Source organism: Heterocephalus glaber, unplaced genomic scaffold, assembly GCF_053883595.1.
Source record: "Heterocephalus glaber isolate CG9 unplaced genomic scaffold, H.glaber_assembly_v1.0 deba00001606, whole genome shotgun sequence".
Classification (NCBI taxonomy): domain Eukaryota; kingdom Metazoa; phylum Chordata; class Mammalia; order Rodentia; family Bathyergidae; genus Heterocephalus; species Heterocephalus glaber.
In genome coordinates this window covers 34,654,390-34,670,000 of record NW_028258377.1, presented here as the reverse complement: position 1 = coordinate 34,670,000, position 15,611 = coordinate 34,654,390, and the positions used below count along the sequence as shown (strand labels likewise).

At 42.5% G+C, this 15,611-nt stretch overlaps 1 protein-coding gene across 2 annotated transcripts in view; it reads left to right on the top strand.

Annotated features, from left to right (window-relative positions):
* The window catches only part of Gria1 (glutamate ionotropic receptor AMPA type subunit 1), a 309,950-nt gene extending 295,875 nt beyond the window's left edge, over positions 1–14,075 (top strand). For both annotated transcript variants that reach the window (XM_004836538.4, XM_004836539.4), the window contains exons 15-16: positions 3,076–3,210; positions 11,231–14,075. In XM_004836538.4, the coding sequence (XP_004836595.1) occupies positions 3,076–3,210; positions 11,231–11,431 (336 nt within the window). In that variant the 3' untranslated portion in view covers positions 11,432–14,075. The remainder of the gene's footprint in view (positions 1–3,075; positions 3,211–11,230) is intronic.
* Positions 14,076–15,611: the final 1,536 nt, after the last annotated feature.

The following is a 15,611-nucleotide window of genomic DNA, read 5'->3' as shown; positions in this document are numbered from 1 at the left end:
CTGCTCCTGGCAGGAGACAAGTTGTGACTTTTTCACTCCCACCGACAAGCTGCCTGGTTTGGGGGAGTGCAGCTGCTACAGGATGGGAAGAAAATGGGGTTCCCCCCAAGGAGAGCTCAGAAGACCACCTTGCCTTTCCTGGGTCATAGCTGGGAAGATTGTAGCTTGACTGTAAAGCATGAACACTGCAATTCATATACAAGTCCACAAAGAAGCCTCCTCTTACACGGACACGCTGGTCCTCAAGTAAAGGGGATTTTGTACCTGCCACAGGATGGGCCACTCTATTCCAACAGAGTGAGTCAGGAAGAGTTAGTAACAGCAACTGAATAGAAGAGCTCAAGCCTCCTTAGCGAGATCTAAATCTGATGCTATCAAAAATCTAATGGCACATATAAGAGAATAATAAAACCTTCCTAAATGGAAATTCAACTATCTAAACTATATTAGCCCTTTATCCCACACCATTTAAAATGATATCAAATGGAGACAGTTGGGTTTGGTCTAGTATTGGTGGTAATGGAGCCCAAGTCACCCATTTATTCCAGAAGTCTTTACTGACCTTAGCTACAATAGAATTGTGTCAGCATAAATAAGGATCAATGACAATCTGTGTCCTGCAAGGGGTAGAATTTCCATACAATCTAGCTGTATACTCTAGCTATGTATACTCTAGTATACATAGTAATCTAGCTGGATACTCTAGTATGAAATGTGTCTCACACACACACACACACACACACACACACACACGGACACAACCATCACCCTGGGTCAAATACTCCTTCAGAAGCACAATAAGATGTTCAATGACTGGACCCTTCTGTTTCTGTAGTTATATAGAATACACTTCTTCAGCCTACTTCCATATGAAGATCAGACCTACTTCTTTCTCGCATGTACTGTAGAAGAAGTGGACATTCCATCTTCATAGGATACCTTCATAGGGAATTTTGAAGACGGTAACAGAAAAAGATGTCCACCACTCTATTATTCTTGAATACCATCCACAACCAAGGTGGGCTTGGGAAAAACTATGAAGAATAAAATAGCTTTGATGACCAAAAAGAAAGGTTGTGCAGCTACTGAAGGGCTAGTCAGCTTGTGAAGTCAATAGCCTCTGACCATTTTGTCTACCACTTCCTCCATCTACTCCATCTTAGCATTACTACCAACCACTCTTTGCCTGATACGAGCTGGTCATACATTAAGACACTTCCACCCCATCCCTGCCCCGGTTCAGAAAGAAGACTTTCATAGGAACTCCAAGTCTCCAAGGACTCTAAATTATTCTCCAGAGGAAGAATTGCATACCTCCTCAAAAGCAAACGAGAGACATTTTGAGTGAAGTGGGAATCTACTTGTTCAACTAACTCTTGAACCAACTTCTAAACTCATTTTTGCACATTTCTCCTATTAGGCCACTATCCCAGAACCGGAGAAATTTTGCCCCCTTTAAATCCTTTGAATAATAATTTCTTCTGCTTCCAAAGCCAGGCTGTGCCTTGCCAAGTATAACCTATATTCAAGAGCCATCTGCCTTAGCAATACAGGAAGCTACCAAGGGGCTGTGCCTTAGATAATCCTACAGCTCTGCTGCTTCTGGGGTAGGAGACCTGCTGCTGTTTGCCAGCTGTGTTCCCCAAGCTCAGCCCTGCTGAATCCTGTACAATGCACCAAGTAGAACGAGTACAAAAGCCACTGACTTTGTAAATAAGAAATTCCTTTCCACCCACCCAGATTCTAATAGGCAGATGTCCAAGAAGATCTAGGGCCGCACAGTCACCACTGTGCAACCTCATCTTTATACCCTCCTGCAAAGCAACACACTGAGAGGCAAAGGCCACACCTCCCCCCGTCTATTGCTGTCTATCCTCCAATGATGATGGACACCTGTGCCATATAAAATGTGCATTTCGATTTAATTTACTGAGACATTCATTGTACCTGAACAAGCAATAAATATCAACAGAGGTGCTGAGGCTAACATGACATCTGGCCATGAGTATCCTTCCAAGACTTAAACATTTCCTTTACCGATGTCAAGAATTTGAGCAGTGCCTCCCTTTATGTGAGCCATTACCTCCCACCACATCCACAGTTTAGTTTGGTTGTTCTCACCTCTTGGGAAGGTGTTGTCCCTCATTCACCCACTTCTGAACCCCACTGGACATGACAGAACTGAGGGACGATCAAGCAGACCAGTGGTCTTCCTTAGGTTCTGTAGGGTGAGTTCTGTACCTTCCTATTGCCCAGACTTCTAGGAAATAAACAGTTAGCTCTGTAACTGTTCCTTCAAAGCTGACACGAGGTCTTTTACACAGGCAACAGAGATTTCTAAATTCAGCCACCTAGATCTGTGCCTCCCTACAGTGTTTTTCAGCAACCACCTCCAACAGAAAAATGACACTAATTAAACATGATGATTAGGACTTAATAGAGTCATTTTTCTCTCTCATTGCCTTTCTACCATTCCAAGCCCCCCAGCTTTTCCCCCTAAAATGGAATTCAGAGCATTAAGTTAAAAGTGCACATCACTGGGTCTTTATTGTATGTACAATAACTGTCTTATTAAACTGAAACCAAATGCACATCCAGGAGAAAGTTCCTTTTAAGTGCCAACTCTCAGAAAAACACTTGGAAACATAAACAGTGCATAAGGCTACTGTGTTGCTGAGCAACAACAGAGGTGAGGGGCAGACACTGAATCAAAAAGGAAGGGACACTGTTTTCTGAAAGAACAGGGTAAGCTCAAGAGTTCAGCTTTTGATAGAAGCTGCCTTGAATTCCTTAGAGCATCTCTCACCCTAGAAAAGGCATTGAAGAGAGGAGAGATGGAGTCATAAATTCAACACAACCAAGGATGCCTGGAAAATTATTTTATACATATATACATCGTTCCCGGGGAATGTTTAACACTCAGCCAATGAACACAAAGCTTTGTCAACTATTCTGGATGTTAAAGAGGGTGTGGGGTTGAGTGTATGTGTGTAATCATGCTGTTGCTTGGACGGTTTTTAGCCTCTTAACTCACTTTATTCTCTCCCCCTCCCCTCCTTTCCCTCCTCCTCCTAGGACAAGACAAGTGCTCTGAGCCTCAGCAATGTGGCAGGCGTGTTCTACATCCTGATCGGAGGACTTGGACTAGCTATGCTGGTTGCCTTAATCGAGTTCTGCTACAAATCCCGTAGTGAATCCAAGCGGATGAAGGTGGCATCGTCTTCCCAGGCCTTTTTTCTAACGTGTTCAGTGATATGGCAGGATTTCCTGAGAGTCTCTGCTTAGGGAGGGCAGTGGTTGAAGTCAAGTCGAGACTCAACCTGCTCAAGGGGGCGGAAAGATGCTACAGAGAAACTGATAGGGAGAGGCAGTCGTGAGGAAGGAGGGAAGGTGGGGTGTGTTGGGCAAACATAGGGCCCCAGGGAGTATGTGCACCGCTGAGGTTGGTGAGATGCAAGGTGAAGGGTTCAGTGGACAATCAGCACAGCAAAGCAAGGGTGATTGCTACAAACGCTGATCTTAGCCCAGGTTGGTAGTGCACATCTATAACCCCCACGTAGTGGGAGGCAGAGGCAAGATGGCAAATTTAAACCCAGCCTGGGCAACTTAACAACTTAGCAAGACCCAGAAAATTAAAAAAAAAAACAACCTGGGCATGCAGCTCAGTTGTGAAGGCCCTGGGTTCAATCTCCAGTGCTGGAAAACAAAACAAAACAAAAACAAGCAAACAAAGGAAACCATGCAATTATGTAAAACAAAACAAAACAAACAAATGAAACCCCTTTCTGAATTATGTCGACAGAAGAGTAGCTCCCAAAATAAGAGAAGGCATGTTTCCTCTCTCCTCTGTACTGATCTCACGATGCTTGGTGAATTGGGTGCTTTCTTAACCTCCACACTGTGAGTTCGACACTGGCAAAGAGGATCATGCACAGAGAATGGTGAGCAGATTGGTTAGGTGGTCCCAAACCATATCAAGTACAGCTGACAGCAAGTGGAGAAGGGAAGAATTACAGAGGATTTAAGAGCTGTTGATAAAAATATGAAAACTTTCCAGGTGGGAAAAAAAGATTACTTTTATGGAGCCCCAAGTACACAATAAAATTAATGATTATAATCAACAGAAAATAGATATGAACACAATACGCAAAATCCACTTTAACTACAGAACTACCCAAAGATGGCATGGACTATCCCACTAAGTAGCACTGGAGGCATAGAAGTGGTGGGCAGATAATTCTTGGGAAGGCTATAGATGGAAGCATCTAAAGCGAATTTGGATTAAATAATCTATCTTCAAGTCCTCTCAGTCATTTAGGCTCAGTAAATATATATATATATTTTGGAAGGTCACAAGGTGAACATCACGAGCAAGGTATCATGAGGACACAGAGAAGAATGAGGGGTCATCTGTGACCCTTGACATCTTTGAACTTCAACAAAGACAAGTCCGAAAACTACTCAGTGAGGCCATCTATAGATAGGAAGGCCCACAGGGATTTAGAGAAAGGAAAAGCGGCAGAAATTAAAAAGCACAAGTGAGATTTAGACCAAGGAGGGCCACATACCAAGGGTGTCATATTGGTGCAGGCTACTTTGGCTTGACAAGATTAACAAGACTTGGTAGAATTGGCTTCCCTAGAATGTGCCCTAAGAATTCTACATGTCAACAGACAGTTGCTTCCAAGTTCAACATTCACACTATAGAATCACGAACATGACCTCTTGCCAGCCCTTCTCTGCCTTGGGCCATCCATCCTATACAGATACCGAGGGTCACCCTTGGAGAAGGCATTTCCATGCATCCTCTGTTTGGAAACTCTGAATTCAGTTATGTAACCAAGGGAGGTGGGGAGAAAAAAAAGAAAGAATCTAATGCCCTGGCATGCAGCATTTCCACATCACGGCACCAGCCCACATTGCCCTGACCCACCCACCAACCTCCAGCAATCTGCTTTCTTCACTTCCTGCATGTTACAGCCACGTGCTGTATGAGCCTCTCCCAGGTACCTTTATGCAAGTGGATCCCTCATCCCGCCTCCTGCACAGAGGCCTCACTTAAAAGATAACTTCTTTTTGGTGTAATGACAAGGGACAATTACAGGAGGGAAGCATAATGGCATTGGCAGAAAACCAAAGAACACCTCAGTCCTACATTTGACCTCCTCGCTCACCTCTAGGTCTTCTCTGAAGAGGCAAACATAGCAGAGTCATTGGATCCACATCCTGAACCCAGCGTAGACCCCCAAAGAACATGGCTAAATGAAGCAAGGGCTTCTAAAACCTAAAAAAGCTTTAATTGCCTATTCCATCCAAAATGAGAATCTTCTATCTTCCCTCCAAAGGGAGAAAGACTGCTCCAGTAGCAAAGAAGGGGCTGGAAGAAGAGCTAAGTGAGCCACAACATTTACTATTCCTGAAAATTTTCCCCATGAACTTGAGCCAGAGGCCCAGAGTTGTCCCCGTTCAAATCCTGCCAGCTCCTTCTCATCACTCCCCTGTGCTCCACAGTGCAGCACAATGGTCCAGGAAACCAGCTCACAAGGCTGAATGTCAATCCAGTCTGCCCCGCTTCTTAACTCCATCATCTTGGAAAACTGTACTAACTCTCTGATCCTCGTTTTTTTAATAAAATAGGGACAGTAGTAGGACATACCTCATAAAATTGTTAATTGTTGTGAAGATTAAATGAAATAACAGATATAAAGAGCTTGGCAAATGCCTAAGCCACAGTAAGTCCTCAGTAAATAACGACAGTGATAACTAGCGTTTATGATGAAAATTACTATTAGTGGACAGCTGTATCCTCCTTAAAACTTTCCCTTTATTGACCTTAATTATATGTGTTGGGTTTTTTGAGCTATATTGATTTTGACTGTCAGAAGCTGTGTCTGATTTCTTTTGGCTCACCTCACACAACTAGGGCAAATATCAATACAATTCATGTGGAATTGTATCCAGAGGAAACAAATCTCTTAGAGAAAGAGGCAAAGTGAGCAGCCTAACCAAGTTGCTCTTAGATTAAGCAAGTACTACCACCAAAACCACCCAGTTGAGGAAGTATAAACAACTTCCTCCAAGGTAGTTTTGACCCCATCTTTTTGAGCTCATAAAATATGATGAGATCAGACAAATACCAGACAGGAAAACTCCTGGACATTCACTCCTGCCTCTGAGATTACTATGATTACCACGAAGCATGGCCACCAGTGCCAGGTGGTAGGAGGAGGGTGGCTTAAGAGTGGGATCTTCCTAAAACTGGGGGAGTGTGGACCTTCACTACTGAGGTCACAATATTCAGATTAAATCAGAATTAAAAGAGGCCACTAGCCATAGCATAGCTTCTCAGAGACAATCTCACCCTTTCCTTTACAATGAAGATGTTAAACTTCTCAGAAAGCGTGAGGGTCTCTTGAAATCATTAATTCAAGACCTTCTATCACAACTTTCTGTAATTAATTCCATTGATTGGCATGACTTCTGCACCATTCACCGAAGCTCCTAATAGAATTTTTCTATCTTCCAACAGCAGAAAAGATACTTTCATTATTAATCAAGCCAGCCCTTAATTTTTGAAGCTCCACCAATTCCTGTCTTATCCAAAAGAGATAAGTGGAATGCGCTCCACTTGTTTCTCTGACTTTCTAGCTCTGCAGTTCTCTCTATTATTCTGTGCTTTGCTCCTCTAAAAGCAATTCGCTCTTTTCCGAAGAGCAGCTCCAGTTTCACACAGAGATGCAGACTGACGGAGACAGGGACCTTTGGCAGGAATCTCCCCTCTTGTCTCTTTCCTTGATCACAGTATTTGGCCAACTTTTCAGGTCTTGAGCCCCTGAACTACTTCAGAGCCAGCCTCCCAGATCTCAACAGTGTTTAAAGAGCCCTTCCTCCTCACAAAAGATGAGGGAAGGAAGAAAGGAAGAGCCTGCATAAGGGAGAAAGAAAGGCAGGAGAGAGGAATGAAAGAAAGGGAAGAAGGGACAACATTTTAGTAACTTTCAGTTCAAAGTACTTTCTATACATTTTCATTAACCATGTAATGTATTATTTGCAAGTCTAAAGGTGAAGAAACAGATCAGAGGAGCTATGTAGCTTGTTCTAGAAGATCTCACAAGCTAGGAGCTAAAGTGACAGGAATTAGACATTCAACACGGCCCCCACAAGGCCCAGTAGCCAAGCCACTTCTAAATTTCTTTCTTGCTCCAACCATATGGCAAGTGATAATTCTTGAGCACCTGCCATGTATCCCTCAAGTCCTAGCCACAGTGCTAGTCACAAAGACAAATAAAATGCAATCCTGTCCTTAGATTTTCCTGATCTGCTTGTTGAGATGAACTTTGTACATACCCTAGACCCTTGCTGTGGGTCCTTGAGTTCTCCTGTTGATATGTCAATGAGGAGAACACACAAATGTCACAGGGAAGGTTAAAAGACACCCTACAGGGAAGACCCCCTACAAAGACATAGAAAGTAAGCTCCACTGTATGCTACACAGTGCTCAGCCCTGGAGATATGGGAACTCCCCCCCACAGCTTCTCTTCTCAGTAAGCTGACAGTTTGATGGGGAAAACAGAAAATAAGAAAACACTTACCTGTTCAATGAGTATTATATGGAGAAAAATGCCCAGTGCTGCCAACTAAAAAGGAGAGTCCTGTACTGATGGCCCGAAGAGGGCAGAGCAGTCAGATTAGCTTCCCTGAGAAGGCAATGCTTAACAGACTTAATGCATGAAAGGAATTAACCTGGGGAGGAAAGTTGCCAGCAAAGGATGCACAAGGGTCCGAGAGCCAGACCCTAGAACTCTTGTAAAGAAATGGGAAGAAAGCCAGAGAAACTAGGACACAGAATGACTGGAAAGGATGGGCGGCAAGTCAGAGCTGGGGACTCAGAGAGGGGCTTTGGCAGGCCACAACATCTGAGTCCAACTTCAACTGTCACATCGTACCAAAAAACTACGCAACCTAGGACACATTCTGAATTCAGTGAAGTCTCACATTCCCTGCACTTCTCTGCCAGGAAAAATGGAACAAAACTTTCATTTTTAGCTGAAATTAAGGATATCCAGGGCCTTTATTATTCACCAACTTGCTCCCAAAGGAAAATAATCCTCAGCCTCTCCCACCCCCAAGAGAGCCACTGACCTTTCAAAATTATATGCGGCTACGCTAACAGGGGCATGTTTCAGCAACAGTAATTGAGGGCTTGCACATTTCCCTGGAATTAATGAGCAGCTGAGAGACTTGACAACATGGGAGTAACATCGTCCATGGTAGGTGGTCACTCTCCTTAGCATGCACGCCTGGATGAGGTCACCACAAGGTTTGAACTCCTATCAGGATATTCTATGACATCCAGAGACAGGGCAGAGTTTTCTCAGGAAAACAAGAGAATGAGAAGTTAAGATGTAATCACTGTTAGGGAAGTGAGTCTCTGAAGAAACAATGTGAGGAGCTTTGAAGTTGGACTTTTCACAAACCCTTTTTTTAATGAGTTTCAAAACAGCCACTATATAGATGAACTCTAAGACTGGCTGGCATGTCAAGAAGAGACAAGGGGGAAAAAAAAAAAAGAGAAGAGACAAGGGGGAGCCTTATTTCTCAAAGGCAAGGACAGGAATTACATCAGCAAATGAAAGCTTGTCTGTAGGGAATAAGAAGGACCTCATTTAGAAGGCCATTGACTTTGTCAATAGGTCAGATGACTGCTACCTTAAAGGAGTCAGTTATATCCAGCAGTCAGTTTCTCTGGAAAGTAAATGGGAGAAGCTGTGAGGACAGAGGACAGACAACCTTTCCTGCATCTCAGAATCCCTTGAGAAGCTTTTAAAACTCTAGATACCCAGGCCACACACGATAGCTACTAAGTCAGCATGGGTAGGGCTAGGAGTCACACAATTTTGACTCCCTCTTCTCCTGAGATTCCATAAACATATTAGAAAGGAATGCAGTAAGAAGGCAGTACCCACCTGCAATAGAAGACGAAGTCATTGACCTCTGAGAAGCACTCAGCTTCCTTGCATGTCAGTTCTAGTCACATGACTCTGGTGGTTTTCAGTTACATACCCAGCTAAGCTATTCCAGACTCCGGTAAGCACCAATGGTAACTATGCAATCAATCTTAACCTTTTCTCCTTTGAGATAAATCCATGACATTCCTCCCATTTCGGTGAAATATTATAGGAGTGTATGAGCCTTTTAGGAACAAAGTCCAAAATGATATTTGTAACTTGAAATTTTTACTTTAATTAAAGGACTGTAGGGGAGAAAAATCATGGATAGACATTCCAAGTCAAATTATAGAAAGTTCCCTATTTCTCACCCATACAGATAAAATGTTACTTCCTTTTCAACTTTTTTTCAGGTGAGAATAAGTAACCACTAATGCTTCATGTTTTCAGTTCACATTTCCACCATGTAGCCTCACACCGGTATTTATTTGGCCTTTGACTTAGAAGAATGCAGTCCAAGTCACACTTCCTCTTCAGTAGAGAACTGCCAAGGGAAAAATGTAAATAAGTCAAGTCTCAAGGTTTGAGGAGACAGAACCAGTGCGGGTGGAGTATCATATGGGGTAAATCTGCCCAAATATAGATTTTAAAAAAGAAAGAACATTTTCAAATATTGTCAGAATTTCCAACAACAAAAAGATAGCAGGAAAAAAATTAGGTCAAATCTGCCCTCTTTATCTTTGTCTGGCCACAGTAGGAGGACTGGCTTCTTTGGATCACTAGAATCATGACAAGATGCAAAGTAGAACATGGCCCAGACATTCAGCATATCCTGTTACGTTACTGACTTTTCTTAGACAAATTCAAGAATATATTAAGTATCTAAGTGTATGCCAATCACCCTGGGATAGCCAAGGATTGAGAAGAGTTGGTTCTTGCCCTCTTCCAGACAGTGTTCAGAGAAGATAGAACTTAGGTACCCGAAGCAGGACCACTAAAGAATGTAAAACATGTGAGCACTAATAAAAGGGGTATCTGTGCAGTAGGCTGTTATAGTCTAGGAAGGCTGCAAGCAAGAGGCAAGAACAGAATAAGCCTTAGAGAACGAGTACAGTTTGTTTTAGAGAAGAAAACTTCTCGACCCATACAGACTTCTATGTTGATTCCTACCAAGAAGCCAAACCTTACCTCAAAAAATTCTGTTTGTCTCTTAATGGGGAGTTACAGCTAGACTGGAAGAGAATGGATGTTGTGTCACAAAGTTTCTTTCTCCAAAGGAACTCTGAACTGAACTCTTGCTCTTGTCTAACAGGATATGACTCCAGACCTACTTGATGGTCTTAACTCACTCGATTTGTGGTGATCCTTGGAGTCCTCCTCAAATGTAGGAATTCAAACATTCTAGAAATTACAGGGTTGTAGCATTGATCTGATGTGTCGGTCTAGAGGTGTAGGTAATACATACTGGTAGGTAATACATCCAGATAGTGATTTTGCAAATGCATTTTCATACTCTTTATGTCATCCCCTTCCTAATTACATTTCACAAATTGTTCTAAGGCTTTTCTTAGGACTTGCTAAGGCAAGTTCTACACACCCTTAGCACATGCTACCACAGATAGGATAGCATTTTCTCCAAGGAATATCAGATAGTTTTTTTTTTCCATTTGAGCCCAACGATAAAACATTCTTGTTTGTTTTTTTTCTTAACATTTCAAAGCATTTTTGATGCATTAGTAAAAAAAATTAGCTTTGGGCTGGGGATTTAGCTCAGGGACACTGTGCCTGCCTCGCGAGTCCAAAGTCCTGAGTTCAATCCCTGGTGTACCAAATAAATAAATAAATAAAAATAAAAATAATTAGTCTGAAGATACCTGGATAACAATTGGTTGATGGGTTGAAGTCAGAACCAAAACTATAATTTAAATTTCCTAAACTCCAATCCCAGGAGCTTTTCTAACTTGATTGTGCTACTATATTTATCACCACCAATAACAGCAAAGAAGCACAGAATATAAGAACAAGAAAGGACCTTCATGTTTACCCAGTCCTGGATACTTTATTAAGCATTAAACTCAATGCCCAGAGAGGGAATAAGACTGGTCCAGAACCAGCCTCGAGAGTTCTGCACCTTCATGATAGGTCAAAACTAGCATTATTGAATAGGAAAGGAGTTGAATAGAGAGGAGAGTTGGGGTTATATATTAAGTCCAGTCTTGACCTGTTCCCTTTGTCATTCATTGCCAAGGACCTGGGGAAGAACCCCCTGTCCTCCTGAAAAGGGTTTCTGTTTGATCCCACAGCAATCCATCAATGAAGCCATAAGGACATCGACCCTCCCTCGAAACAGCGGAGCCGGAGCCAATGGCAGCGGCAGTGGAGAGAATGGCCGGGTGGTCAGCCATGACTTCCCCAAGTCCATGCAATCAATCCCCTGCATGAGCCACAGTTCAGGGATGCCCTTGGGAGCCACGGGATTATAACTGGAGCAGGCAGAAAACCCTTGGGGAGCAGGCTCAGGCTCCCCTAGCCCCATCCCAAACCCTTCAGTGCCAAAAACAACAAAATGAAACGCCACCACCACCAACCACCGCAACCACAAGGAGGACGATTCAACAGATTTTCCTGGAGAATTAAAAAAAAAACATTTTCCTGTCCCTTTTCTTTTTTTGAAGTTCTTTCACCCTTTTACGTTTGCTAAGTGAGGATGATAAATAACAATGTACTGCAATAAGAGGAAAGTAACTTTGTCTAATGAAGCCTGTGTCTGAAAATGGAGTCACTGGAACACTAATGAAGAAACTGGACTTTTTTCTTTTAATTCAATTGTTAATGTGTCTTAGTGTGTGCAATTTTTTTTCTTACTAATATCCATGGTTTGCAGGTTCTGTTAAGCTCCTTACTTCTCCTTCCTTCCCATTCCCAAACCCCACCTACCCCTCTTCAGTTTTCAGATTGGAGATTCAAGATTCGTTCCACCTTGCAAGGAAGAAAAGGAAAATGGCAACCTTTAAAGCTAATTAACCCTGGGGCTGTCCATGTTACCCTCCACTCCTTGGCCCCAAGCCTTGGATGGAGGCAGACATTGTCAGAGAATTGGGCTGCTTTCCCCAGATGGAACTCTGCCTAAGCATTGATTTAGTCAAGAACACACGCAAAAAGCAACTCAGAACAGGGGTGGTGGACAGAGCAGGGGCAGATGTGTAGTCAGAGGAGGACTCATGAAGTTATTGCTGCTCAGGAAAAGCTTCCTTTGATGTGTAAGAGACATTCCATAGGTCAGAGATGGGATGGTGTATTTCTTCAGAGTAAACTTCAGCCCTGAGAAGTATGTCCTGCTATGCTCATGCTCAAGGGCTCTGCAGTGGCTAACAGTCAGTTGGCCTCCTGGAGCAAACAGAGCCTTAGGAAGAGCTGACAGCCAGGGAGCTATCACTCGTGATTCTTAATTGTCCTCTGCTGGATGTTGAGCGGGAACCCCAATGTGGAGAAGACTCTCTCTGTGGAGCCTCTGATGTGAGGGGAAGTGCTCTGCAAATGAATTGTGAAAGAAAGGTGATGGGAGAATTGTGGAAGAGGAAGCCTCTTTAAAGCCTAAAAGCAATACAGCTTTCCATGATGTGCCCTGTGCTAGGTTTGGGAGACCAAATATGAAGTTTAGGGTTACAGTGATGCAGAGAACTTGGGTTTTATGTTAATGCAGAGTATTGTTTTAGCATGGCCAGACAATGTTGTCATCTTTGGGAACAAAGATCCCCAGAGCTGAATTGTTTGAAAAAGGATAGGGAAATGGATTAAATTGATAATAACTTTGGGAGACTTTGAGATCCCTGACCACAACTTCTAACCCACAGAGGCTGATCTTCCCTCTGGCTAAGATAGAATGAGGACATTGCCTTTCAGTGATCAAAATCAGCACACTCATATTGCAACTACAAAGCTGATGTGAAGCAAGACTAGAGAAGTGACCAGGTTCATGGAGAAAAAACCAGGCTAACCCAAACTTTGACTGGAAGTGGGAGTCATTGGCACATAGCTTTCTCAGAGACCCCAACTCTCATTCTTGGTGCAACTGGCTTCCAGCTCTCCAGCAGCCACTCTTCTAGGTGCATGATTTAGTGCGTGCCATGTGTCATTAGCTTTTATTCATAACCATAATCTAGCTTGTTCCCCACCCCTCTACCTCTATCCAATCTTTTCTGATAGAGATTATCATTAGCAAGTGACAAGCAAAATGTTTCAGAGTCTACCTAGAGATAGGTGCAGTATGATTGGCTTCATCTATGGATTCTCTCAGTGGATACCCACCATCTCTGTGTCTCTCCTTTTCTTCTTCCATCAACCATAGAAAAGAATCATTTCAAAACCAAATCTTCACCCTTACAACCAAAACATTGTTCAGTTTCTTACATGTTGACATGGGAATGGTATGTGAAGCAGCACCCTCAAGATGGATTATCACCTTTTATTACAGCCATCTAATGTCTCCCCAACCTTCTGCCCTCAATCCAGACTTTTCTCAGCCCTTAGGCTACCAGTGTAGAATCTGACATGACCCACCAATAGGGAGTCTGCATTTTGGAAGAGTTGGAATTAGCCCTCTACCATCAACATGCTTCAAAGACCTTTTGCCTTTGGCCTGGTAAGATGCTCTCCAGTCCTGAGCCTACCAGCAATATGACTTGAGAGAGACTCTGTGTGTGCTAGAAATGAGGGTCTATGCTATGTGGGGGTCCACAACTCCGGCAGAAGATGCTTTTCGTCAATGGGTGGGTGAAGGGAAAACAAAAGCAAGAAAAAGTTAACTTGTATTATGTATTTTTACTACATTTTTCTTAAAAATAGAGCAATGGGAAAACTCTGAAAGAGATTGACATTTTTCTCAACAGGAATCCATACTTAACAGTTCCAGCTTTCATTAAATTTTGCTCTTTGGTACCTGGGCCTTTTATTTAACATCTATATTTGTTTTAGCTCTCTTGGCAGAAGTGTGAAAGGATTCTTGCTTGATCAAACACTAAATATTTTTTGGTTCCTGTTTTTTCTTTCAAATAGCCAGGTTTTTTTCTTTTGGTATTTGCATAAAATGAAAATATCACCAAGAATTAAATCACTGTGGATCCATTATCTACTTTTCATTTTTGTTCATTCCATTTTTGTGCCATTTCTGAAGCCAGGGCTCTAGAGATTGCTATTTTCTTATTGCTGAGCTTAAGACCAACTACAATGGTGACCACTGTGCCCAACTCACAAATAGCTCCCGAGTCATTTTGTCTGGACTAGAATACTAAATGATTCATCTAGACAGGATTTTTTAGAAGACAAAGAGCAGTGCTTGGCATTCATGGCCCACAATCTCAATCTCATAAATAGCTGAATTTGACACATGGCCATCATGGCACCATCTAGGAAACGATTGTTCACAGGGAGTATCTCCCAGATGTCTCCAAACTGGCATCCAGGTATATGTGTGATATACACAGTCACACCAAGAACCAAATCTAGGCCAGACTGACAAAAACTAATCTTTGTCCTCAGACCCCAGAACTCTCATTTTTGCCTGAAACTTTTTCTTTCCCTCCAGTTAGATGAGTTTTCTGGAAGGGATTTTGACTTTGTTGACACTTGGATATTTATGATAAAGAACTATATCAACTATTTCCCCCCAAGGAACTTTGAACATATTAGTCAGCTTTCCTATCACAGAGACACAATACCCAACTAAAAGAAAGAGAGCTTTCATTTGGCTCATCGTTCAGGGGGCTCAGCCTATGACAGTTTACTGGCTCCAAAGCAGAAATACCATGACAGAAGCATGTGTCAGAGCAAAGCTGCTCCATTCAAGACAGGGAGAGAAACAGGTAAGGACCTTATATGGTATCCGAGGTGATGCCCCATGACCAACCCAGACATACCCAGGAATGTGCTTTTAAAATTTACAAACTATGTCTTAATCCAATAAAGTTGACAAATTAGGATTAATGGTCACACATATTAACCAGGGTCAAAAATCAAAATAAAGGAGGTTCTAACATAGCAACTACTGTAGTAGAAAAGGGACAGGAATAAAAGGAGAAAACCGCAGGCTTGCTCCAGTCATTATTTACACCTCTCTGGCACCATGTAGTTGTCCAAGGGAAACAAGTACTTAACACTAATTTACAGGCAAAGAAAATGGTCTCTGTTTCCTTACTGTCAAGAAGTTTAGACAGAGATCATAATGTTATAATAGCACAGACCACCCTGTGTGAGCACTATGTTAAACACATCCATTCTTTCCATACCATGACAGTGACCCTTAGAGTAGAGCCCTACAGATGAGGCATCTGAGATTTAAAGAAAGAACATAGCTTGCTCACAATGGCATGACAGAGCCACAATTTACATCCCATTCCTAACTGCCCATGTCACTGTTAACCAGGTTATGGTGAGTGATAGCCAAGTAAATTGTTCTCTATCTACCTGTCAGACCAAAGTAACTGAAAATAGAAAGGTTAGAGCTACACCTTTCATTCCTTCAGGAAAACCCATCTATCCTCATCCACACAGGGTTGTAAAAAAAACTTTTTTGTTGTTGTTTTTAGTTTTTTGGTACTGGGGATCGAACTCGGGTCCTTGCACTTGCACAGCAGGTGGCGAAACCACTGAGCTAAATACCCGGCC